The sequence below is a fragment of the Ambystoma mexicanum genome, chromosome 3p (genome assembly GCF_040938575.1).
Source record: "Ambystoma mexicanum isolate Mex_15411 chromosome 3p, UKY_AmexF1_1, whole genome shotgun sequence".
Taxonomy (NCBI): Eukaryota; Metazoa; Chordata; class Amphibia; order Caudata; family Ambystomatidae; genus Ambystoma; species Ambystoma mexicanum.
The window spans coordinates 357,597,015-357,624,268 of record NC_090925.1 but is presented as its reverse complement, the minus strand read 5'-3'; the positions used below and the strand labels follow the sequence as shown (position 1 = coordinate 357,624,268).

Genomic DNA, 27,254 nt, shown 5'->3' with positions numbered 1-27,254 from the left:
TAAGTAACGAAAGGGGGGAAATGTAGGGGAGGACTGGCCGCGAGGCCCTCCTCACCTACAGCTTCCTCCCCAGGTGAGGACCATGACTCGGTGGACGCCCCCTCATGCCACCCGGGCCCAGGTGGAGGAGGATTCGCCCGCCGACGACATTGCCCACACGCACCTCGTCTTTGCATTTACCAAAAATCGAGTCAGGCCTAGATGCCATCTTGTCTAGCAAACACGGCGTGAGTTTAGCACACTGTAACGAGGCCCCCACCTTTGGAGGGCCTTTCATGCATCTCTGTCGCCTCAGCAGCACTGGCAGGTCCGCTGCGAGCGCGTTCCCATGAGAAAGTCGGAGATGAGCTAAACCCGAGATGCCAACACGGCAACATTATATTAGTAACAATGTGATATTGCACCCCGTATGACCCGGACCGCAAGGCCGGGGTAGCGAGGAAAAAAGCTGAAGCATCACTATCTGAAGAAGGTAGAAAACAATTCAAGTATTGGTACTAATGAACTACCTCTGTTTTAAAATGTGAATAAGCCATAAAAATGTAACGTTATATGATATCCCTCCAGGTCTGGACTAATGCTGCTATAACCACGGAGAAAGATGTTGACCAAACGTATAACCTCTATCTGTAAAAGTGTTTTTTCCATAGTATGTAGAAACTGGAACTCATATATGTTTACTGAACCACCCAAAGTGGCAAGCATCAATCTCTGTAGGCCATAACCTAGATATCCCTCGTATAACGTCTAAATGTACATACAATACGCACACAATGTAATGAATGTAATGTTAGGCAATGAAAAGGTACTGGAATCGACTGTCTTAAAGAAATGTGTAATGAAATTGAAATATATATGTGTGTCTAAATAACGTCAAAATAAGGCAGAACAGTATAAAACTTCTGCATTTACTGATCAGCAACGCACGAGGAAAATACCTTTGTGGATATGCAAGGCCATTCCCTCTCCCACCCTACCAAGCCTGCAAGATAAAAAAGCTAAGACTTGTGCCGCGCTCCCTCACCTCCCCCAACCAAGCTGGCGTTACTTCAGAGGCCCCGGCGCCGCAACCAAGGCCATAGCCTGCCACCTGTGTTATTTACAGCACGGTAATAAACCCACAGATGAACCCACTGATCTACCAGCACCCTTTCATAAATCCCACGAACCCCCCAAGAATCCTGACCCCGTGTAAGGACGACCCCCATCATTGAGACAAGACACAGAGACCCATCTATATAATAACTTCTAACGCAGCAGACAGACATGTATCATTCGGCCCAGGCCCCAGAGCCACGACCTAAAGTACCGGTCAATAGGACACAGGTAAATCTCACCCCAACCGATAACCACCAGACCTCTCACGAGGTGCATTCCTCATGTGTTGCGTTTATTTTATAAGATAAGCTACGGAACAATTTATTAGTGAACGTAAATGTCATTTTCTGAATAACTGCAGTGTGCATGGCCTAGGGCAACTAAGACAGGAAAGGTATTCATCATTGTCACAGGCTGCCCCAGCGCACCAACACCGCACGGATGACCTCAAGCCGGCCTGCCAGGCCCAACCCAACCCACGAGGCTGACCAGTGACGTCGTCTTGCCAAGACCAACCATGCTGCAGCAACACCTATAGTTAGTCGACGATACCCAATCCCAATTAACTTGTGCCCCCTATAGTGTTTAGGTGTTGATGACGTTTTCTGTATTAGAAATACGCCTGTCTTTGCTATTGTCAGACAGAGCGCTCTCGTAGGTTGCAGAGTTCTTTGCATGCCTTATCCTTGGATAAACTCCCACTTACGCTCACCCGCACTCTGTCTTGGTCTTATTCCCACTACGGGAGAGTCCCTTATTGTCTCTCATTGCGGGGAGGATCGTGCTGAATTGGGGGCGCTTCCCTTCAATAGTCTCACATCAATTTGAGCCGACCGACAGCAACTTCGCCAAAAATGAGAAATAAATTGACTACCTCGATCCGAAATTAGAACCGAAGGAAAACCGTGCAGTCGGACGATGTTTTCGAGAAATTCTCGGGCCAGAGTTGCTGCTGTTGGCAAGCCTTTGAGCGGAATGAAATGCGCCATCTTGGAGAATAAGTCCACGATTACTAGAATCGTATTGTATCCGGAGCATGGAGGTAGATCGGTGATGAAGTCCATAGAAAGCGTATGCCAAGGGCGAGGTGGGATGTCAATAGGGCGTAAGAGGCCTGCTGGTCTTTCCTTTTGACTCTTGTTTTGGGCGCATACTCCACAGAACATTATAAAGTCTCTGATATCTTTTTTCCAAGACGGCCACCAGAAGTAGCGCTTGATCTTTTCTGAGGTCTTGGCTATACCGGGATGACCTTCCATTAAAGAGTCGTGATAACAAGAGATTACTTTTTTCTGTAAATCTGTGCTGGGTAGGTATAATCGTTCTTGGAAATACAATAAGTTGTCCTTTACTGCAAAGTCCTTTCCCTGCAGATGCCAATTCTGTATGTCTGCTGGAGTTACAAGTTGCCTGGCTTTATCCTTAACTTCCTCTATGGATTCTGTGGCGATTACACCCAGAATTCTTTGTTCGGGAATGATTGGTACAGGTTTAGGGTTGACCAAGTGTTCTTCCACTCCCATCCGAGAAAGGGCATCGGCTTTACCGTTCTTTGTACCAGGTCGATAGGTAATTATGAAGTCAAACTCGGCAAAGAATAATGCCCAACAGAGTTGTCTAGAGGATTGGGCTTTTGCGGTCTTCAAATATTGCAGGTTTCGGTGATCCGTAATCACAGTAACGGTGTGTCGGGCCCCCAGCAGATAATGCCGCCAAGCCTTAAAGGCAGACTTGATAGCCAGAAGTTCCTTGTCAGTAATCTTGTAATTGATTTCAGGAGGCGAGAATTTGCGGGACCAAAATGCCACGGGATGCAACTGATTGGTTACTGGGTCCTTTTGTGATAGAACTGCCCCCATGGCAAGGCTTGAAGCATCAGTTTCCACGATGTAGGGGAGTTCGGGGCGAGGGTGTTTTAAGATTGGTGCAGAGATAAATTTAGTCTTCAAATCCTGGAAAGCTTGTTCCGCCTCGGTAGACCATTCAAAACGTTTGTTTTTCTTTAACAAGGCAGTGATGGGCTGGACTATTCGAGAGAATTCGGGGATAAACCTGCGGTAAAAGTTAGCGAAGCCTAACATGCTTTGCACACCTTTTACGGAGGATGGTGATGGCCATTTGAGAACTGCATCGACCTTCTTTGAATCCATACGCACTCCGCCAGGTGATAATATGAATCCCAAGAATTCAACTTCAGTCACGTTGAAAACACATTTTTCCAACTTAGCGAAAAGTTTGTGTTGACGCAATCTTTCGAGGACCATTTTCACGTGTTTCCGATGTTCAGATTCCGATGAAGAATAAACGAGGATGTCGTCAATGTAAACAACAACACATACATCTATGAGCTCTCTGAGGACATCGTTCATAAAATATTGAAAGGCGGCCGGGGCATTGCAAAGTCCGAAGGGCATGACCTGATATTCAAATAGCCCATACTTGGTGCGGAAGGCCGTCTTCCATTCATCGCCCTCTTTTACTCGTACCAAGTGGTAAGCTCCTCTAAGATCCAGCTTTGTATATATGCATGCTTTTCTGACTTGGTCCAGGAGTTCAGGGATCAAAGGTAACGGATATCTATTCTTAACGGTGATCTGGTTCAGGGAGCGATAATCGATACAAGTTCTAAGGTCTCCTTCCTTTTTTGGAACGAAGAACAAAGCTGAAGAAGCAGGGGACTTGGAAGGACGAATAAACCCATTTGCCAGGTATTGATCCAGGTATTGTCGAAGGTGAAGGTTCTCAGGCTCGGTGAGGGCATAAATTCTACTACAAGGAGGAGTAGATCCAGGTATCAGGTCTATCTGGCAGTCATAAGACCTATGAGGAGGTAGAGAGTTAGCCTGATCCTTCCGGAAAACATCTTGGTATTCTAGGTATTCGGGAGGTAACTGGGGAGTCTCTGAAGAAATTGCGGCCAGTGCAACACCAGGTGGAGGGTGACAAGTAGAGACACATTCTGGAAACTGGACCGTTCTTGCTCGCCAATCGATCAGAGGATTGTGTTTCTCTAACCAAGGTATTCCTAGAATAATCTGAAACTGAGGGGCCTTGATCACATCGAACACGATCTTCTCATGGTGTCCATCTTGACTTACTAGCGTCACCTCTTGAGTGGTATGCGTTACTGGCCCGGAGGCTATCTCCGTACCATCCACCGTAGTAATGACGTCCTTTACAGCCTTGGGACAAAGAGTTAGATTCATCCTCAAAACCATTTCATGATCCACATAATTGCCGATGGCACCGCTGTCGACGTAAGCTTCAATTGCATGTAATCGATCCGGATTATCAGGGCTAATGAGGACCATAGGTATCACGAAATGCGAGGTCACGGAACTGGTTTTCATGCTCGGCAAGAGGACCTCTATTCTTGTCGGGCGAGGTCGTTTCCCTGCTCAGAGTTTGTAACTTTGGTAACTGCAGCTCCTACTGCCTTCTTGGCAGGTTTCACCGGACAGTCTCGAAGAAAGTGCCCTGAGTTTCCGCAATATAGGCATAATTGCAACTGTTTCCTCCTTTCCCGCTCCCTTTGTGTTAGAGGACCTTTCAGACCCCCTATTTGCATGGGTTCCCCGGAGTCTACTCCTTTGGAAGGAGTTGGCGGTTTGGAAAATACTCGAGCATCAAACTTGGAACGATCGGCCTTCCTGTTCTGCAGCCTGTGATCTATTTGAACGACCAAGTCTATATAATCCGAACAGTCTTGTGGGGGATTCACTACTTGGGCTAAAACGTCTTTGAGCTCTCCACGTAGACCTCTATAAAACAGCGTAATCCTTTTGTCCTCAGGCCATTGAGTTTCCACTATTAGTCTATTGAAAGATGCAATATAAGCCAAAAGGTCTTGATTACCCTGTCGCAACGAAAGAAGCTCATTGTCCAAGACCTGCCCCTGTGAATGTCTTGCGAACAGTTTTTCCATACTAAGCTGAAAGGCTTGAAAATCATGGAGAACCGGATCATCTTGATTAACTAGAGGGATCGACCAGTCTGCCGCATTGCCACTAAGGTACGAAAGTACAAAAGCTACTTTTGCTTGATCAGTTGGAAAGGCTGCTGGCCGGCATAAGAAGTGCAACCGGCACTGATTGATAAATACTGCAAACCTCTTTGGGTCACCAGAAAATCGTTCGGGCGGAGCCAGAGGTACATTCCCAGGTAGGTTGATCTGCACTGGATTCATAGAGGATGTTGAAGGAAGATTTGCCCCTGATGCGGGTAACGGGGTCTGTCCGGCTTGTGACTGTAGCACTTGTCTAGCAAGATTGTCTGTTCTCTCCTTGGAAATAATTAGTTCCCTCCTTAGAGCATTCGTTTCCTGACGAGCTGCATGCACTTCTGCCCTTAGTTCCCCAAGTAACCGGGCTAGGGGGTCAGTATCCGAGGTTTCCATAGCGCCTGGGCGAGAGTTTTGCGGTAGGCTTTGCGTTCTGTAACGCTCACCTGATTCTCGCAGAGGCGCCGGTCTTGACTGGGCGACTACCGTATCTTCAAAGGTGATGTGTAGCACCCGGTTGGCTCTTTGGGCTGGACCTCTGTGCACTGTATGCCTGACGTGTAGAGTAAGATGTCTGCAGATAGAAAATATGGGGTTAATGAACTGGGGTTATTGGGGTGTCCCTATCTCTTTCCTCTTCTCCTCTCCTGTAGACCCCCAAAGGTTAACGCTCTCACCTTAGGTAAGTGAATGCCGAGCTCTCCATCTGCCTCGGGGCAGGGTGCTGTAACCAGTTTCTTCACTGGATAGGTAGCGCAGGCCTCTTGACTTCAGAGGACTGCTGTCCGTCGTTTACTGCACGAACGGTAAGTTTCGAGTCATTCAAATGTCTTTAAAGTCTTTAGTAATGATGTCTCTTGTTTTGCAGGGTTCCGGCGATGGCTGATGACGGGCTGAAGTGAGTTGAGGATGGAGCCCGTGTGATGAATAGAAGCGCCTGGAAGCACGTAAGTAAGCGCTTGTTGCCTGCTTCACTATGCGCTCTAACTGTCTTTTTATTTTGCAGGTACGAGTTCGGAGCGGCTGCAGGGTGCCGGAATACCCACTGGATTAGATGTGGAAAGGAGTAATGGCACGTGAGTATTAAAGTTCCCCAATGTCTTTAAACGCACCTTGTTTTGTCTTTCAGATGCCGGAATGCAGTGTGAAGACCTCCGGAGCGCACGAAGAGTAGGTAAGCCTTTGCCTTTCAGATGCCGGAATGCTAACCTGTTCTTTCTTGTCTTTATAGGTGTTGCTGAAGACTGGATTCAGGATGGTAAGCCTTTGCCTTTCAGATGCCGGAATGCTAACCTGTTCTTTGTCTTTATAGGTGTTGCTGAAGACTGGATTCAGGATGGTAAGCCTTTTTCCTTAGGCCCAGGACCGGATGCAGAAGACACGATGAGCGTTCTGCTGCAGAGGTTGCAGAATAACGCAAAGCAAGATTCATCCACCGGGTGTGGTTTAAATAGCCTCCTGTAGTGCTTAGGTGTCTCCTTCCACAGCCACGCCTAAGTAAGAAAAGAGTTCCTGGTAAGAAAAGAGTTCCTGCCTTCCAGAAGAGTTCCAGTGTTCTGAATCTAGGGAGTGGCTCCAGCCCCACCCAACAGGAAAAGTAGTTCCAAACAGAAGAGGATCAGAGGCTCAACTGGCAGGCAAGTAAGCAGCATGGTCTGCTGAAGGTAAGTCCACCCAAGCATTATGAGCCCGGCGCTTCCAGCGCTGGGACTGGGCATATTTATGAGCCTGGTGCCACTGGCGCCAGGACTGGGTCCAAAAGGTCCCAATTGGGACTGGTTGGCACTCGGAACCTGGGTTATGGATCTGCTTCCAAGGGAGTTGGGAAAACCCTGACCTTTTGGAAGCAGAGATCATGACACTATCAGTTACCACTCATTTCTGATATTCTGGAGGCCGTTCGAGGAGCTGTGCTTACCATCTCATTAGAATTAAGGAAGGTGATGAATGGAAGACAGCCTTTGGAACCCGTTATGGCCACTTCGAATATTTGGTCATGCCCTTTGGTCTTGCCAACGCTCCTGCGGTATTTCAACGATTCATGGACATGGTTTTCTCGGATATGTTGTTCCTTTTTGTTATCGTATACCTGGATGATATACTGATTTATTCTAAAGATCCCCAGATTCATCAAGAGCATGTTAAGGCAGTTCTGCAGTGAATACGTGAAAACAAACTCCTGGCCAAGCCTGAAAAGTGTCTATTTCATGTTCAGACTGTTCATTACCTTGGATTTGTGCTCAGCCCTAATGGAATAGGAATGGATCCAGGTAAAATAGATTCCATACTTTCGTAGCCTGCGCCTACCACTGTGAAACAGATACAATCCTTCCTAGGACTTTCACATTTTTACAGAAAATTTATTCCGACATTTTCTGAAATTGCACATCCCATCGTGGCACTTCTAAAGAGGAATACACTGTTTATTTGGTCTACAGAACAAGAGAAGGCCTTTCAACAACTGAAACGAAAAATTCACTGAAGGTCCTATCCTAGCCTAACCCGATACAGATCAAACCTTCCTGGTGGAAACAGATGCTTCTGACTATGCCATTGGGGCAGTCTTAAAACAAGGATTTGAGGACAAGATGGAACACCCTATTGCCTACCTATCCCTCACCTTGATGCCAAGTGAATGTCATTATTCTGTCCTGGAGAAGGAGGTACTGGCCATCCGACAAGCATTCACTGATTGGCATCATTTACTCCTGGGAGCTAACTATCCAGTGCAAGTATGAACAGATCATCGAAACTTGCAAGTACTACAATCCCTGGAATGCAGAAACAGTCGCCAGGCCCGTTGGGCCTTCTTTTTCGCTCAGTACCAGTTTCAAATCAACCACCTTCCTGGAATCAATAACATCATCGCAGATGCCTTATCCAGACGTCCTGACTATGAATCTGTCGAGGTCAGGGCTTTTCCCAAGATGTTTCCTAAAACCGTGTTTGTGGCACAAGCTAAATTTCTCCTGGAAGACACTCATGCTCATACACCTTCCTCTGATCTCTGGAAAGAATACACCCAGAACAATCAATGGAACCTGAACACAAAGGATGGTTATCTCTTCAAGGACAAACGACTAGTCATCCCTACACAAGGACTGAGAGATAAAATCATGAGTCTCTGTCATGACACCTTTCATTCAGGACATCGAGGCATTACTACTACCCTTCATCTCATACAGAGGCAATTCTGGTGGCCAAGAATGATTACTGACATAAAAACCTACATCCAATCCTGTGCTGTGTGCAATCAAAACAAACATGACAATAGAAAACCTGCCGGTCTTCTGCATCAACCTACATTACCAACACGTCTTTGGGAGTTCATCGCCACAGATTTTATTGTGGAATTACCCCCATCCCGGGGATATACGACTATAATGGTTACCATTGACTTGTTTACCCATACAGCACATTTCACACTGCTGTTTAAATTACCCTTCTCACTTGAACTTGCTGGGATATTTATCGAACACATATTTAGGCTCCATGGATTACCTTCCAAGATCATCTCCGACAGAGGTCCTCAGTATATTTCCCAGTTCTGGAAACAACTATGCCAAATACTAGGAATTCAGCGGGCATTGTCTTCAGGTTACCATCCCCAAACCAACGGGATCATAGAAGGAGTCAACCAGACTTTAGAAAAGTATCTCCGCTGTTTTGCGAGCAAGGTCCAGGATGATTGGTCGCTATTGATTCCTGTAGCCGAATTCGCTTACAACAATTCAGACCATTCGGCCATCAAGACAAGTCCATTCTTCTGCAGTCAAGGATTCCATCCTTCAATTTTACCATCAGTTTTACTACATCCAATCCTGGTACCTGCAGTTGATTCCTGGATTGAAACGTTGGTAAACGTTCACAGGGATGCTAAGGAACATCTGGAAAAGGCCAGGATAGCTGTTAAATGATATGCAGATGCCAAGTGGAGACCTAGCCCTTCTTATTCAATAGGGGATGAAGTCTGGCTATCCTCCAAACTCCTTCCTTGACATCTACGGCCCAATAAACTGGCTCCCAAGTATTACGGACCTTTCACCATCAAGGAAATCATTACCACAGTGGCATATCGACTTCAGCTCCCAGAATCCTGGAAAAGAATTAATCCGGTCTTTCACATCTCTTTATTGATGCCATATGTACAATCCAATCAGACTATTCCTAGACCTAATCCTGTGCTCATCAATGATCAGGTTGAATTCTAAGTCTCCAGGATATGTGATTCCAGATATAGATGAGGCCAACTACAATATTTGGTAGAGTGGAAAGGTTACCCCCCCAGCGAGAGTACATGGGAACCAGTCTCTAACATGAATGCTCCTCGTCTACTGCAGAGGTTTCATCGAATACATCCGAGCAAACCTGGTGGGTCCAGGCTCAGGAGGAGGCATGCTGTCATGAATAGCCGGGTTCGACCATTCTGGACTTAGTGGTCCATGATGCACCACGGCCTAAACTCTGCAACTCATCCAAGATGGCCAACGAGTCAGAACCGTTGCGATCTAGCCTTTGCGTGCAGTCGCCAGCTTCCTAGAAAACCGGCACGCCCCCGCAACTCCACGCATCTCAACTCTACCCCTACGAGTTACTAGATGTTGTTCGAGTTCGCTCTCTGCGCTATTGTGAATTCTATCTTCCTTCATGTTCCTGGAACCCCCCCCTCCAATCCTTACCTTCCGATATCTTCCTTCCTGGAGTTATTGACATTGTTCCTGGAAATCGAATGCTACCGGCTTGGCAGCCGGCTTCCACGCTGGAACCCGAGGACTCACGTTCCAGCCTGTACAAGTCACGGTCGGTGAAAAAGAAAGAAACCTCATCCCGGAAGAACACAAGCAAGGAGAAAAAGGTGAGAAAGAAAGAAGCTTGTGACAGAATACCTTCTATCAGAAGGACAGCCCGCCTGCAACTCTTGTTTACCCACTTCTACATTCACCAACTGCTGACAATAATTCTTTCTCACTCTTATACTTCTTTAGCTTTGGCATAGTGGGTTTAAGCCAGTTCCTCTCATGGCCTCCTTTAAATGTGGGCAAAATGTTTTAACTGCCCTCTCTTGGCTTTGGCAATCTTGTTTCTTTATCTCTCGCCTTGGTATGATTCCCTTTTGGCTTGGGCAATGGTTGTTTGTCTTGGATTCACAAATGATTGCCTTCTCTTGGTACTGGCCTTCAAATTGCCCCACATAGACACAGTTACACCCTTCTGGGTTGATTAACAGATGTTTATTCTGCCACATTCTTTGCGTTGAGTCAACTTGGTTTAATCATTCAGCTTTGCTAGTTCGATATTCATAACAAGGACTCTTTTACCATTTAGCTTTGATTATATTTGCTTTGTGCTTAAGGCATCTGGACTGGGCCAGCAGGCGGTTACAGAGCGCTCCGGGGGTCACAATCTACTCGTGAACTCAACAATCTGGCGTGCGTGTCTGCTCACCTCGCTGCCTCTAGGACCTCTGACTCACTGCGCAGCTCGTCAACCTCTTCTTCTTGGTGTCCCACGGTCTGCGCCTGTCAATAAAGGAGCTCTCATTGCTCCTATGGCTCTCTGGTGCTTGTCTGCTACCGAAGGCCGTCTGACAACTGGAAAGACCTTTGAATTGTGTGCTTCTCGCTACGTGACCTCTGCATCTGTGTTTCTTAGGGGGAAAGCTGTTACTCCCAACGCTTCTCGCTGCACAACCTCTGCAATTAAGGTCTTGAGCAGCAGAGACCCACCCAGAACCGGCATCCGCTCAGTACTTGGCAGTGGTCCCAGCGTCTCTGCTGACCAGAAACTTCAGCTTCCGCTGCCACGTGAAGGTGTCACAACTACTGCACCTTCTGCTACTACCTGAGGGGGCCTTTTCATGCCTCCCCGTCTCCCTATGGTGTGGGTTATTACCACTAATAGGCTGCAACTTGTGCCTGTGCAGCCCTCTTCGTCGTCCCAGTACTTTGGACATTGTGCGACTTGGAGTCCTCACGTAAAAATCTATGTTTCTCATGGAAATATAACTACCACGTTCCTTTCTCTCCTCATTTATATTCCTTAAAGGAGTATTACAAGGAGTAAATGGAGAATTTGTCTTTATAGAGGAATGAGAGTTACTATAGTCTACATTGGTAACACCTGAAGACTCATCTCTTGTATTCCCCTGGGTGTAATAGGAGCTGTCATCCCTATTAATGGGAGTTTTCTTATTGCATATACATAACTGATATATGACGGTTCTCACTCAAATTCAGATAGTCAGCTTGGGAAATGAACAGCTCTCTCTGACAGCAAACCATTACATATTCTGTTATCAATCATATTTCCTGAGTCCTCCTGTGCCCCCTTGCGGCTCTTCTCCTCCTAGGTGATCCTCCTGGCTAATACCACCCCCAGGGTCATGATATGGAAGTGTCTGACTTTCCCTGGCTACCTAGGAGGAGACTTTAGGTAGAGTCTTTGCGAGGACTCTGCAGGATTCATCACAGGATGCAGTAGTCCATTGTGTCAAAGGCCGCTGAGAGGTCGAGGAAGTTAAGTGCAGCACAGCTTTCTGAGTCTGTGGTTCTTTTGAGGTCATTCCAGATGGAGACATGGAATGGTTCAATTCATCGAAGGGGTCTGAAGCCGAAACTGGGCAAGGTCGAGGAGGTGGTTGGCTTCGGTGAAGAGGAAAAGTTGCAAGTAGGGCAATGAGTTTGGCTATGAAGTGGTTGTTAGAGATATGTCCATAGTTGGCCAGAAGGAGGGGGTCAAGGGGTATTTTTCTGGGCAGGGGTTTGATGTGCGATGTTTTGAAAGATGCTGGGAATAGGCCTGAGGTGAGGGAAGTGTTAATGATAGCTCTCACGATGCTGACTGCACAGGTTTACAAAAGGATTTCTTTAAGGAGGGCAGGAGAGCATGGATCTCCTGGGGATCCGAACTGCCGGCTGCTAGCAAGTAGCTTCAGGAATTCTGGTTGAGAGATGGGTAAGAAGGAGGAGACGATAGGGTGGGCGGAGGGAAGGTATGTGTGTTCGGTGGACGTTGGTGCATGCGATTGGGGCGGGAGTGTTGCTAGTTTAGCTCTGATGGTGCGGTTTCTTTCCACAAAGATGTTGTGGAAGTGGTCGGAGAGGGCATCACAAAGTGCTTGGGAGTTGGGAGTGGTGGGGGAAGTGCAGTGAGGGTCCTTGAATTCTGAGGTGATCTTGTGGGGTTCCCTGCTGGTGTTACAGGTGTTAGCCATTTCTTTCCAGTAAAAATTGTTTTTTTGTCTTCTGGATTTATTCCTTGTGGGCAAAGATCTTATTGGGATAAGCAGTTCTATTCTGGCGAGAGGGGTTGATCCGCCATCTGCACTCCAGGGAATGGTTAAGTGTTTTGAGGGTTTTGAGAGAACGGGTGAACTATTTAGAGGAAGCACCTTGTCCGTGGGAGGTGGATCTGGTGGGGGTGAGTGGTCTCAGGGCACTGGAGAGCCATAGGTCAAAATGGCTGATAGAGTGTAGACCTCCCTGAAGAGTAAGATTGGGGAAGGAGGCAAGCAGAGAGTCAGCCAAGTCCGGAGTACTTATGACCTTGTTCCACAATGGGAAGCAGTTGGAGGGTCCAGTGTTTGTCCAGCGGGGAGGAGGGATTGCAGTCAAAAGCAAGAAGAAGTTGGCTGGGTGGTCCATCCAGATTAGTGGTCAGGGGGCAGCATGGAGATCAGATTGGAGAAGCTGAATATTGCATCCAGGATGTGTCCTGCAGTGTTTCTGGAGTGGTGGAGGGGAGTGGAGAGTGTGTGTGAGAGGGGATTGTAGAGGGTTCCCTCATCAGAGGTGTGTAGTCAGTGGTGTGAAGGGGGTCTGGTGTGGGTGCAGGGCAGTGACTTAGGTTGGTGAGAGGGGTTGTAGATGAATGGAGGCCGACAGGAAAGGAGGGTGTAACGTCATGGCTGACGCTGGGTTGCTGATTTCCAAAGGAGTGTTAGGAGGGGTGAGAAACCGCCAGTCTCCAGGAATCTCTCTCCCAGGTGGCCAGGGCACGGCCATCGCCTTTGGATCCAGACCCTGGCGTTGGACCAGTACAGGAGGATCACCCGGGTGAGGGGTCTTTGGGGCCTGGGAGTGAGACACTTGATGGCGAGACTCTGATCCTCTTCCCTGTAACATCGTTGCCCCATCCTACCCAGTAGGATATTTAGGAACTTTACCCCCCCTTCCCTACACAAACACTTTCACACGGACAACCCGCTCTGGGAGAAAACAGACTTGCTCCCAAGCAGTGTACCTGACATGTCCCATTATTATGGGCAGGCAAGGTCAGGCAATCAATGGTAACCACTCACACCTGACTTCCATTAAGCTTCCCCACACGAATAAAAGGTGAAGAACGAGAGCACACTCTGAGTGAGGCAAAGCACACGAAGGAACAGTGTTTTTGAGATAGCAGCTGAACGAAGGGAGAAAGACGGCAAACCAAAAAGGGTGTACTTGAACAGCTATTGAACAGCACATAAATATTGTGCAAAAGGGGGTCCAAACTTGAAGGCGAGAGACCCATGGTGAATAGTGAACCCGATAACTTGTGAATGTGAAAAACCTGATAAGAAAGGAACTTTAGTGCTTGTTTGCTACTTCAGGCCCTCTCCGATAAGAGACTTTGAATGGTAAAGCGACTTTGGCCCAGAAGGCCCTGATACCTATGCTTGAACTGTATCCTCGTGTCAGAGAACCCAAAGTGTGTGCGAAGCTCGAACATGCTGCCTTGTCCCGTGCTGAAAACGTGGACAAGGGAAGCCAGCAGCTCCACTATCTTGACATATTCTTACTTGAATGCTTTTCTTTTGCAATGGTAGCGATAAACGGATGGACTATTTTGTACTTAAAATTCAAAAGATCAGGGTTGCCATTGAAACTAAATTGTTGATTAGCCAAAAGCTTGAAAGACCCAAAACAGCCTGAAGACCATACTGTTGGTAGTAAACTAGACTACGGAAAGGCCCTGTTGCTGGGGCCCCTGCGTATGGAATTGCTCGGCTCCAAGTGGTGCAAAATGCTGTTACCAGAATTGTGTCCAATGTCGACTGGTGTTCTGATATGACACTGCTTCTGAAAAACCGTCATTGGCTACCAATTTCACAAAGGGTTACATTCAACTCACAATTGTCACTCACAATGGTCTATATGGTCAAGCAACTGACTATCTTAAAGAATGGCTGCAATGGCACAATCCGACTTGTGTCTTGCGTTCCTGCTCTCAGAAGTTATTGATTTGCAAACATATCAAAAGTATGGGAGCAGGTGGCAGATCCCTCAAATTTCCCGCCCGATACTCAACAACTTACCAGTATGTGCAAGGCCTGTCTCCACTCCCTTTCCCTTCAGAATAAAATCAGAAGCCCTTCCTTTCTTCTGAATTTTTCACGTAGAGGTCACTAAATCCTTCTGATTACTGCCTTTCTTTATATGCTGCTATTCAACAAGTTTGTTTGTTTTTGTTTTGTTATATGTTTCAGCGCTTTGACATCTACGTGCCTAAGCGCTATACAAATAAATAAATAAAATAAAAATAAAATAAATAATAAAATACATTGGCAAGGGGAGCTCTAGCAGTTTTAGGGATGTGAAGACCTTGATCGGTAGGGGTTGGGAGGCCAGAGAAGATGCAAGGGTGGGTGTGGACAGGCAGGGAAGGTTTGGGGGAAGGTCTGTGAGGGAGCGCAGAGGGAGGTGTCTGAGGGATGGTTGGGGGGGGGGTGTTATTCCCCTTGTGGGCTGAATGTGTGTGAGGTGCAGAGGAGGAGGGAGTGGACAGGGAGAGGGGTTGGGCAGGTTCCTGGTGTGCCATAGTGCCCCTCTAACCTTGGAGCTGTTTGGCCTGATAGATAGTTCTCTGCCTCTGCTCTGGCACCTAGATTAATTATCCTGGGCCTGCAGCACTATCAGAACACTCAAAGGCGGCTAGATTAAAGATGGTGGTAAGATTCAATGAGTAGATTCAGGGCAGTGGCCAGATAAAATGCAGCTACATTAAGGCTGTGGCAGAATTCAGGGAACAGCTAGATTCGAGACAGTGGCAGTATTCAAAGCGCAGCTGGATTTAAAACAGTGGCCAAATTCAAAACGCAGCTATATGTAAAACAGGGGCTACACTGAAAATGAAGTTAGATTTTAGAACAGTGGCTACAATCAGTGCAGCTAGAATCACCACAGTGTCAAAATATAAAAAACCAGTAAGTTTAAAACAAGGCTGCACTCAAAATGCAACTAGGTTCAACATAGTGGCAAGACTGAAAGTGCAGCTGGAATTAAAATAGAGGCACATTCAAAGTGCCGCCACGTTCAAGAAAGTGGCTATGCTCAAATGCACTAGATTCAACAATGTGGTCAAATTCAAAGCGCAGCTCGATTCAAAACAGTGGCTACACTCGAAATACAACTAGATTCACACAGTGGCAATATTCAAGGCACAGCTAGATTTAAAACAGTGGCTACACGCAAAATGCAAATAGATTCAACACAGTGGCAAAATTCAAATTGCAGCAGGATTTAAAAAGTGGCAGAATTCAAAGCACAGCTAGGTTTAAGACAGTGGCTACACTCAAAATGTGACTAGATTCAACAACGTGGCAAATTCAAAGTGCAGCAGGATTTAAAAAGCGGCACAATTCAAAAGCGGAGCTAGGTTTAAGACAGTGGCTACACTCAAAATGTGACTAGATTCAACAAAGTGGCAAATTCAAAGTGCAGCAGGATTTAAAAAGCGGCACAATTCAAAACACAGCCAAGTTTAAAACAAAGGCTACACTCAAAATGCGACTAGATTCAACACAGTGGCAAAAGTCAAAGCGCAGCAGGATTTTGAGAAGTGGAAAAATTCAAAACCACAGCTAGGTTTAAGACAGTGGCTACACTCAAAATGTGACTAGATTCAACAAAGTGGCAAATTCAAAGTGCAGCAGGATTTAAAAAGCGGCACAATTCAAAACACAGCCAAGTTTAAAACAAAGGCTACACTCAAAATGCGACTAGATTGAACACAGTGGCAAAATTCAAAGCGCAGCAGGATTTTGAGAAGTGCAAACATTCAAAATAACAGCTAGGTTTAAGACAGTGGCTACACTCACAATGTAGCTAGATTGAACACAGTGGCAACATCCTGAGCGCAGCTGGAAATAAAATAGAGGCACATTCAAAGTGCAGTAGGAATTTCAAAAGTGGCAACATTCAAAAGCGCAGCTGGGTTTAAGACTGTGGCTACACTCACAATTCAATCAATATGCAATATTAAAACAGTGGTAAGACTTTGGATATACCGCACTGGCTGTGCACCCAAATCTTCACACCTTACATGAAAATTGCAGCAGGCAGGATTTGGTTTGCCAGTGTGCCCAGGGCTAGCAGGTGCTGGAGGCACCCTTTGCCTTTGGACTTTGGCCTTTCGCCAGCTGCCCACGCAAGGCTTCCCTGGGAGAGCCTCTAAAGGTGTGTGGTTCTGGTCATGTGTCCCTGACACGGACCAATCCATAGCAATCTGGCCGGGCAGGGGGGAGTGGGCAGAGGCGAACTTGGGCTAGGTCAGCGAGGACAGAATGCAATGCAGGGAAGCCCCAAGACAAACCAGGAAAGCCGCACAAAATAACACAATTCTTACCGAGGAGAAATACAGCGTTCGCAACTGGAGTTGAAATGGGCACTACCAGCCCGATGCACGGAAGAAAAGGTCTCTGAGGTAATGTGTGGTTCCGGTCACATGTCCCCTGACATGGACCAATCCACAGCAGTCTGGTTGGGCAGAGAGAGTGGGCAGAGGCGGGGCGGACCTGGACTGGGCCAGCGAGGACAGAATTCAGTGCAGGCAAGCCCCAAGCACAAGACAACCGAATCACAACATTCTGGTTTGTCGCAGAGTGGAGTCCCATTCCTTCAAAATTAAGACATGTGAACAGTACCACAATAAATATATGGATCCTCAAACACTACAGACTAGATTCCCATATATTTGCAACCTGTTAGGGGGCTTTGCAATCACGAGTGGGGCCTCAGACAAGGATTTCCCACACATGACACTGTAAAACCGCGCAGCATGTACATCTGCACACACCTGGAAGTGAGCGTTCAAGGACAAAGGTGGAGGTCTGTTCATCACAGCTGATATAACCCAAAATATGGATATTTTTCATTCCCAATGGCAAGGCTCCTGGGGATTCTTCTGCACACACCCCCAGTTTGGAGCTTCACAATATGGACCACCCCAAACTCTAGGAGAAACCTTCCCAAGGCAAGGTTCTTGACACATCCCCAGTATGCTTCTTGTTCAAAAGTAACTTCAAGAATGCAAAGATTTGTAGAATTTACAACACCCAGTATGTCATGATGCAATATTCCAGACAAACACCAACACAGGGGCCGCCAGCCAACCTGGTTCGACCCACAATGTCTGTGCAGACTTACTCTTCGGACTCGAGGGAGTTCACTTTGCCAACATAGTTACTTGGAATGAATCCTTCAACTCCTGTTGACAACAGTTTGGCTTTCCACCATTCCCCAGATCTGAAAAACAAAGAGACATAAAGTCAATGACCAGATCAATTATCAGAAAGAGAAAAGACACAATGAAGTGACGCTCGGCCTCCTCTCGATGTGGCCTGACATTTACAAACAACAAGAGCACAACAGAAATAACCCTACGATAGAGGGATCAAAGATAGGGGAGACAGAATTAAGTGTAGTGTACAACTCAACATAGCCCAATATGCACAACAAGACACAGGCTGCAGGAATAAGTCTTCGATAGCGGGATCACAAAGGGAGAAGGCAGAAAAAACTGGCGGTCACACAAGAATCAACATAGCCCAACATGCACAACAACACTGAAGAAATACATATAAGGTCCAGACACAGGAGAGACATGCCATACTGTTGTTTGTTAAAAGTTCTGAAATGGGTGCTAATGATTTATTGATTACAGCTGCTATGTGAGCATCTGCCAGTCATAGGCCCCGCAGATCATCACTTACCGAGCATTTCTGTGAATAATTTCAAGGCCACTTTAGAACTAAGTCACAAAATATATATGTAGAACTTAAACTGATAGTAATATCACTAAAACACAAAGCATGACAGTGTATAAGCAGCTGAACTTCTAACAGTTTCTTTTCTAGGGTGTTTTAAAGACTTTAAAGTACCGTAGTAAAACCTATGAGAGATTGGCTAGGCTCATCCAATGTGCATTGAACTTTTCCATTTAAGATAAGGAAAATAACAATCATACACCTTTTTTCTTTATATGTTTGCGTAAGGATGATATGTGTAATGTCAGGTCTGTTTGATAAAACAACTTATTTGTTGAGTTCTTAAAAAAACAAAATATTTACAAAGGTAACATTGTACAACTAGAGCTTGGAAATGATGTGGTTAAGTACCTAACATGCCACTGCACCATGTGTGTGAGTGACAGGATGCCATCTGGTGAGGGTGGGATAGTCCAAGCCTCTTTGATTTTGTAATACATAAAATGATGCAGGCAATTTTGGTACTGAAAGGAGGCCTGCTAATCAGACGCCCCCCCCCTGCCATCATGCTCCATGCCAAAATTACAATTCACCCATGTGCCTTGCTGAGGCAGCCTCCTGCCTATTGTTCACCTGCAGTGAGGTGCCACAGAATGGAGTAGGTTTCAGTCCCTTTCAGCTTCTGTTTGGTTATCGTTTTAGGGTCCCCTAGGTTTGGTGTGTGAAGGATGGCAGGGTTAATCCCAAAGTCCTTCATACAATGTAGTTGATTATGTGCTCCGGATCGGGTCCAGAATGGCTATGATATGATATGATATGATATGATATGGTATTTGTAACGCGCCTATACACAGGTGTTTCAAGGCGCGACGAGGCAGGGAGGGGAGGGACAAGGGGAGACAGACAACGATCCTACTAGGCCAGGTGTCATTCAGATCGCGCAAGTGCAGGGGTGGGGGAGGGGGAAAAGTGCAAGGGGAAGGGGAGGGGGGGAAGTGCAGTACAAGGAATAGTCAACCCAAAATCTCATGACTAGCCAGGTTCTGATGAAACACTGTCATAACTCGAAGGCTACATTGACAGAGTATACTCTGGGACAGATGGTCTGGATGATGGAACCTGCTTAGCTCAGTGTCCTTCAAGGTAAGTAGACTGGAACCTCCCCAGCCCCCCCGTGGGTCTGGAAAAGATCAATGCGGTTAACTACATCATTGATACAATGGTTTCTAAGCAGAAGCATACGGTCTTTGGTGTAACGTAATGTGGTTTCAGCTGATTTACATGAGAGATAACTTGGTTTTGGCTTTAGGGACAGATGGTGAGTCAGAAGAAGAGACTGATCCCCTCCCAGACTTTCTACACCCATATGCCACATATTAGTCTGTAGAGGGGTTACAGATCTCCTCTGACTTGTCAGAAGAGCAATTGGGGGACTGCCACCGGTTACTGGACCAGTTAGCTAATCTTTTTGTCTTCTATCCATGACATAGACAGTGGAGAGAGTACGACTATGTAGAACAGAATTCACCAGAAGTCTGACAAGGTGAGAGGCACCATCAATAGGAAGTCTCTAAGATGTTGGGTCTGGCTATTGAGCCCTCCAATATCCCATAGGATAGCCTTGTGGTGCTGGTTCCCAAACAGTCCAGCAGGGAAGACTGGAGTTTGCTTTTGTGTGGACTACAAAAGGCTAAATTCTGTGACTAAGACAGATGTCACCCACTACCTCACGCAAATGACCCCATTGACAAGTTAGGCACTGTCAAGTACTTGAGTGTCGTTGACCTAACGGCCAGGTACTGGCAGTGTGGCCTGACAATCGGGCAAAAGAGAGATCAGCATTTTCCACACAATAAGTTCAATGTTATGCTTGTTGGATTAAAAATGTCCCTGCCACCTTAAACCTCAGTGGCCTAGGGAAATTCAGTGTTGCCTATCTCGATGATGTCGATAAATGTTGCAGTTATTAGCCACACTTGGGAAAGCCATCTTTCCCATCTGAAGCAGGTGCTGCAATCCATGCAGAATGCTGACTTACCTATCAAGTCTTCAAAGTGCCAGATAGCGCAGGGCACTGTTTTTTACCTGAGACACCAAGTGGATGGTGATAAGAAACAGCCACTCCAGGCACAGGGGCTCAGGATTGGGAAATTACTACCTCACAGACTCAAGTGAGACTTCCTGGGTCTCACTGGGAACTATAGATCATTATCAAGTGGTATGGTAGCATTTCCTTTTCGTTGAATGATGCCAACGGAAGTCATTTCGAGGCCTGTCTGCCAAACGTAAATGATGGCATGTGCAGGAACCCAGATTCCAGATTATGTACAGGAATAAATTATCCAGACGGATACTACTGAATTTGGAATTGGAACAGTTGAAGCACAGCTAAACTCGGAAGGGGTTGAAAACATGTTGCCACGTTGCAGGAGACTGATTGAAAGAGTGCACAACTTGGAAACTATTGAAAGTAGGCATTTGACGTAGTTTAAGTGGTACACAAGCCGAAACCCTACTTTTATGGGTCTCATTTTACCATTCAGACTGATCACTGGTTTCTCACGTGGCTGATGGCCATGTAGGAAGAGAATCCCAGGTTGCTGCGCTGGGCCATATCCCTACAGGGACTGAATGTTGACATCCAGCATAAAACTGCATCACATCAATTCAATTCTGAGGGCCTCAGAGGGTACGTGTGCGTGGAGGATCAGCCCGACCCTTAGATGGATGGTTCTCAACCATTTTTGGCTGGAGGGTGTGTGATAGGATACCATCTGGTGAGGACGGGATAGCCTTAGCTTTTCTGATTTTTAATACATAAAATGATGCAGGTCATTCTGTTTCTGAAAGGGAGGTCTGCTAATGAGACCACCTTTCATCATGCTCCATGCCAAAATTATATTGCATGGTAGGTTCAAAGGTCACATGCACATTCCTGACTGCTGCAAGTAACACAAAGGTCCAACAGTTAGAGGTGGCTTATTAATTTTCTGCACCTCTGATCCAAATTATAATAACTGTGTAACCTAGTCATCATAGTGGCACAATATACTGTGAATATAAGCCATGCCCATGCCCGGTTGTGGCATGGTGGCTACTGGGGCCAAAGAATTATTGAGCCACAGGAATTTGATATCAAACTAGTTTTAGCTTTGTGAGCAGCGCTCAACTATGATAGAACGTGTCTATTAGCTGTCTTGCTTGAATGGCTCCAAAACTGCCATGTAGGCCCATGGGCAGGAAGGGCAACACCCTGCTACCAGGCCACAGGAATCCAACCTGGGAAGTCCCCTGCGTATCAGTGCTTCAAAGGCAACACTGACATTGCAAAGCATCTTCCATACTATGATGTTCACCAATGGAGTCCCGCTGTAGTCAGCAGACATGACTTCTCATGAGTGGAGTTACAGTAGCCGGAGAAGAGAGGTAGGATGAGAGCGGGGTTCACAATCTTGATTTCTGCTAAGGATCTCTCCAACTTCCTGTTCCTCCCATTTCCTGCAGACAAGGTATTCTGGGTATGAGGTCAGAAGATAAAGGACACTTGTTACACCAGCTTGGATTATACCCCTTACAACGAAGGTTGCTTTTGCACCAATTCCTGATTACATTTTGCCTTTATATGGAGAGGAAAACCTCTCCTTAGCTTATTCATCTTTGCACTCTGCGAAGGCATCATGATGTAGACACAGACAACTGAATTTAATGTTTAACTCAGAGACTTTCATTAACTCAAAATGCAGGATGGAGTAAAGCCTAACTTGCCCTTCGATTTCCCTACCTAAATAAAGTAAGGATAGTCTGTGTCACAAAGTCCAAGGCAAATGTCTGTCTATGTCCCAAAAATATACTTGCCCTCACGTCTAACTGTATACAAAGTGTAGGGAGGTCAGTCTTAAAATAAGTAGTATTCCAAATAAAGTTCAATGTTTCTTCCAGCTTGATAAGAAAGATTTCCCCTAGGTGCAATTTTCCCTCCATTTATGGACCCCCCAAACCTTTTGCTTTTGTTTGGCTAACCTAAACTGACTTTCACCAGTGCAGCACAGCCTTCAGCTGCGCTCCTCTAGGCTTTTGCTCATCTGTTATGGGAAAACGGACTCGTCCTTCAGCCTATCAGTACTGGGAAACTATGTTTCCCTTAGTCTTGGGCTATGTTGCCATTTCTTGGTAACTTTTTATCTATGTGCCAAGTACCTTACAGTACCGCGCATAGGGGTCTTCTTGTTTTATGGCCCTCGACACCCTCTAAGAATTTTTGGGTGATTTTACAAGTGTGCCTAGGACAAACAGGTGGCAGCAGATTATAGTATTTTTACTACTTTTTAACTTACCATACCGCGTTTATCACGTACGGCTCAAGACTGTTGCCAGTGCCGAAAATGGCTGTGCCACAAAGTCTTTTGTCCTGTCCTTTTGCCATTCTGTCCCTTTCCTTTCCCCCAGGTCGAGCCGACCTGGGAATTCCTTATTTCGGCAGGCAGCCTCCTGTGAAAACCGCAACTTTTACAGGCTCCTGTATGTCACGTGTGCTAGTGCCCAGGACGAGGATTGGGAGTGTCTGGTCCCAATTCACACTACTGATGCCAGTATGTCTGGTATGCCTGAATGACTGGGACCACCGTGGACAGTGATTGGTCCACGTCTGGCATGCCTGCATGACAGCACATCTTCGATTGGGTATCCCAGATGTGAGTGCGAAATGAATTTCGGATAAGTGAAGGGTCTCTGCATCCATTCCAGGTTGATCACCGTAAGTTCGCAGCGAACTACAGAAGAAGCCAAGTATCCTGAAATGCTAAAGCAGAGTGTCAGAGATGTGCTGGAAGGTTTGGCACCCAAAGCCCACTGTTGTCCCATTGGACACTTGTTTCGGCATCTCCTGCTTACCCTCCAATAGAGCCTCTTTGGAAGTGTTCTAGGGCCATCCAGTGAACTGACCAGCTCGAACCCGGGGTATCACCTAGGAGCACCGCCATCCCGAGTTGACACTCGAGACTTAAGGAATCGCCAGCTTGTGGTCCTGGGCCCTCTCTCGCCAATTTCAGTCCTAGCTCCTCTGGTTCGCTATTTAAGAGTGCACCACACCACAAGCATTTGCGGTCCCAATGTCGCCCTGCTGTGGTGACGGTCATTATAGGAGCCTTGCCTGCCTTCCGCACTGTTCCCTGAGATGTGCTGCACTGGAACTGTCCTCTTTCCTTCACCGAGAGCTGAGAAAAGGCTACTGTCCCACCACGGACGATTGTCCCATCCCGCAGCCGCTGAGAGTCGCAGCTATGTGTAACTGCAGGGGTTGAACCTAAAAGTGACCTGGCCTAGACTGGCAAAGTTTGGCTTGGACTGCGTCGAGGGTCGGTGAGTATTTGCATCATTTACTGATGGCCCCTTGGCACAGCCGTTGTGCCTCACACAAGAGAATCTCTGAAAAAATACTCACCTTACCTGCACTAGCCTGCATTCCCTAGCTATTGTCGAAACTCGAAGTCACTCTGCCTGCAAGTATAGACCCTCCTTGAATAGTAGGACAATGTTCTTCATCACCTCAAGCCCCTTCCTTAACTGCTACAGCTCCTTGAAGAGGACCCACTTTCTCTCATTACACACAACCGTGCTTTTTCAACGCACTACTGTACTTTTGAGCAAAAGGCTCCCCACTTCATAGGGCTGGACTGCTTAAGTTAGGGATTGATTCTGAAGAACTGCCCAATGCTATATTTGTGTTATCTTACCCTTCTGTTGCAGGTTGTAGTTGTGTTTTCCCCTTTACTGTATTATGCGAAAAACGTAATTGTATATATGGTAAATAGTGAAAGGAGTGAGTGGTAACTGTTTGATATTACTTTGGTGTATTCATGTTTAATTGTTAAGGCCTATAATAAATGTATATGTATTTTCTATGTACTCTTGTCTAAGCATATTCTGTGGAGTTTTACTGTGTGTGCTCATTGTGGGCTTACAATCACTCTCATCCCTCCTGGGACTTGGTCTTGACTGCCTGCCAAGCTACCATGATTGGCCTGGCTTGTCCATAAGGTTCCCCAGTTCCATTAAACTTGGGTGGCCTCCTAAACTTCTGCCCAACAGGTCAGAGTTTAGAAATCCATCTTAACATGGCTCTTGCCTTGTGATCAGCTTTCCCTTGCCCAAGTTCAAAATAGTTTATATGGCACATGTGTTCCCTTCCCCAAACATTCAAATCTTCAAGCTTTTCAAAACAAGACAATTCCTTGCAACACTTCCCAACTCTTCTGTTATTGTTACTTTTCACTAGTTCACATAGGTAGTTCAGTTTCTTAACTTCAAAATCACATCAGATTTGCTGCAGTTTAAACACTATCTTCTTTATGGTGCTTTCAGTGGCCTTTCTATACAGTGGCACGCGGTCTAGGCACAGTTGTCAGACCACGCAGTCCACCCATTACCGGTCGCGCAACCAATACCCCTTCTTTGCTACTTTTCCATCAACATTAGGCCACTGCTTCAACTTGACAGTGATGCTTGATTTATACACATGTGTCACACACTTCTGACACTGTACCGTGGCTTGGATAGCCCTTATGCACTTATTACACCTCTTGTATTCTCCTGGCTCTTGCCAAAGCGTGTTTTCTCATGACATACAGTTCCTTTGAATTCTCTTGGCTTTTGTCAATGCTTGTTTCTCTTATAGTACAGTTATAATTCAGTTCTTTGTATCAGGCAGATTCACAAACTTTCTTTATTAAAAAAAAGTGCTCAAACTTGCTTTCACTCCTGCATTTAAAAGTACTTATATTTGCTTTCACTCAAATCAGTTTTCATAGCAATGCCTGCTTCTGTTCAAATCAATGTTGATTACTTTTTTTATTTTAATTTTATTTTTATTGATTTAGCTGATTGTGGTTATCAACTTTTCAATATGATTTGATATAAAATACATTTTTCTACATTATAACAAATAATTAGTTTACATTTTTTCAAAAGATAAAATGGATTACGTCTTTGAATACAAAATGAAATGATATTCTAATACAGATTTTATAAACATTCAGTACTAAAACGATTAACAAAATACAAGAGTAATTTGGTAGATGATGCATATTACAGAGATTTCAGGATGTATACCTCCAAAAGGGAGAGGCCATTTTTAAGACAATAAGCTTAAGATCTAGCTTAAAACGTGAACAAACAAACATGCTTGTTCATCTTCATCACAATGTAAAGCCTCCAGAAAGTTCAGTGTGGCTATTCTGAGAGTAATTATGTTAGTTGCAAATACCATGGCCCAAAAGGTGTCAACATCCAAGGTTTGGCAAATCAAAAACTGTGGTCTAAAATATAAATTGTGTTGGTCTCTTAAACTGGAGCACACAGCTACTAAGTGCTTCAGTTTATGACGGTATGAGCAGACATTTTGACTTTGGGGTATAATTTTGTGATGAGTCAAAATTTGTTTAGTCGGCCACAAATGGAGTCTTATTCGTAGCCATGTATTTCTAAGCTTTGGGAGGGACATTTAGCCAAGTAGCATTCTACCGAACGTTAGGCTTTGTGAACAAATGGATTCTGCTTCAAATCTTATTAACTCAAACACAACAGGCATGTTTTTACCCAATCAAACAGAAGTAGTTTACGCTTCGCTGGGTTGGGTCACTTAGCAAAAGGTCATTGGTTATATCAGCTGCGATGAAAGCATCAGAAACAGATTTTTTCATTCAAAAATGAACTTAAGGTTCGATGAATTGAAATAGTTTGCTAAGACAGATAGGAAATAATTTCCATTTGTACACAATAAACACTTTCCGTAGAATGAACACAATTTTTGAGGAGTACAGGGAAGAGTCACCCAATTCATGTCTGATAATAGTAATAGGGGTTGCTTTAGGTAGGCACAAAAGTTGTTGTTTCCAATACTTGCCTTCCAATCTTAACCAGAAAAGCTCTGATATCACTGGTTTAGATTCAGCCCCATCTAATACTTGCGGGGCTGCTTTTTGATTGAAAAAGGTAATGAGTGGGAGGCATGAAAATTTACCGTATTTAGCACGTATATTTTTAGCTTGGGAAGTAGCCACACACATTTTGGAGGTAATTGAAGTGCGGAAAATCAGACGGATGATCGTTTGTATTTACACCTAGATACTGGTGTACATTTTTGAAAGGTGTTTGTGAGAGTGACCAGGTTGTAGTAGATTTTTCCTTATATTTGCTGCCTGGATATAGCATCACTTTGGTTTTCTCAAAGTTGATATTAAGAAAATGTGGAATGGCATAAATATCTAAAGCATTGAGCATCCATTGCAAACCTCTCGGAGTCTTGCACATCAGCACCAAATCGTCCACATAGTATGGACAAGGAATACAACGGGGGCCCAACTTTGGTGCATCAGTCAACAAGTGTATAAGATCTTTTACTAAGTCATAAATAATAAAATGGAAAAGTGCTGAAGCAAGGATAGACCCCTGCTTCAGCCCTCTAAATGTGGGAATCTGCTCTGATAACAGACCATCCAAAGATAACCGGACCTGAATAGAGGTATTTGTATGGAATAGCATAATTAAAGACAGAAGTGATGCGTGTCATGATCTCTGCTTCCAAAAGGTCAGGGTTTTCCCAACTCCCTTGGAAGCAGATCCATAACCCAGGTTCCGAAGGCCAACCAGTCCCAATTGGGACCTTTTGGACCCAGTCCTGGCGCCAGTGGCACCAGGCTCATAAATATGCCCAGTCCCAGCGCTGGAAGCGCCGGGCTCATAATGCTTGGGTGGACTTACCTGCAGCAGACCATGCTGCTTACTTGCCTGCCAGTTGAGCCTCTGATCCTCTTCTGTTTGGAACTACTTTTCCTGTTGGGTGGGGCAGGAGCCACTCCCTAGATTCAGAACACTGGAACTCTTCTGGAAAGCAGGAACTCTTTTCTTACCTAGGCGTGGCTGTGGAAGGAGACACCTAAGCACTACAGGAGGCTATTTAAACCACACCCGATGGATGAATCTTGCTTTGCGTTATTCTGCATCCTCTGCAGCAGAACGCTCATCGTGTCTTCTTCATCTGATCCTGGGCCTAAGGAAAAAGGCTTACCATCCTGAATCCAGTCTTCAGCAACACCTATAAAGACAAGAAAGAACAGGTTAGCATTACGGTCTTCAGTGACAGTTCTTCACTTACCTGGTCCATCGGCTGTCACCAACGCCTCGCGCTGCATT

The 27,254-nt window shown here is 45.7% G+C and overlaps 1 protein-coding gene across 1 annotated transcript in view; it reads right to left on the bottom strand.

The window, feature by feature from the left end:
• Positions 1-27,254, bottom strand: part of HCK (HCK proto-oncogene, Src family tyrosine kinase) — a 458,518-nt gene that overhangs the window by 220,532 nt on the left and 210,732 nt on the right. The window contains exon 5 of the mRNA XM_069651010.1: positions 17,506-17,604. Coding sequence (XP_069507111.1) covers positions 17,506-17,604 — 99 coding nt within the window. The remainder of the gene's footprint in view (positions 1-17,505; positions 17,605-27,254) is intronic.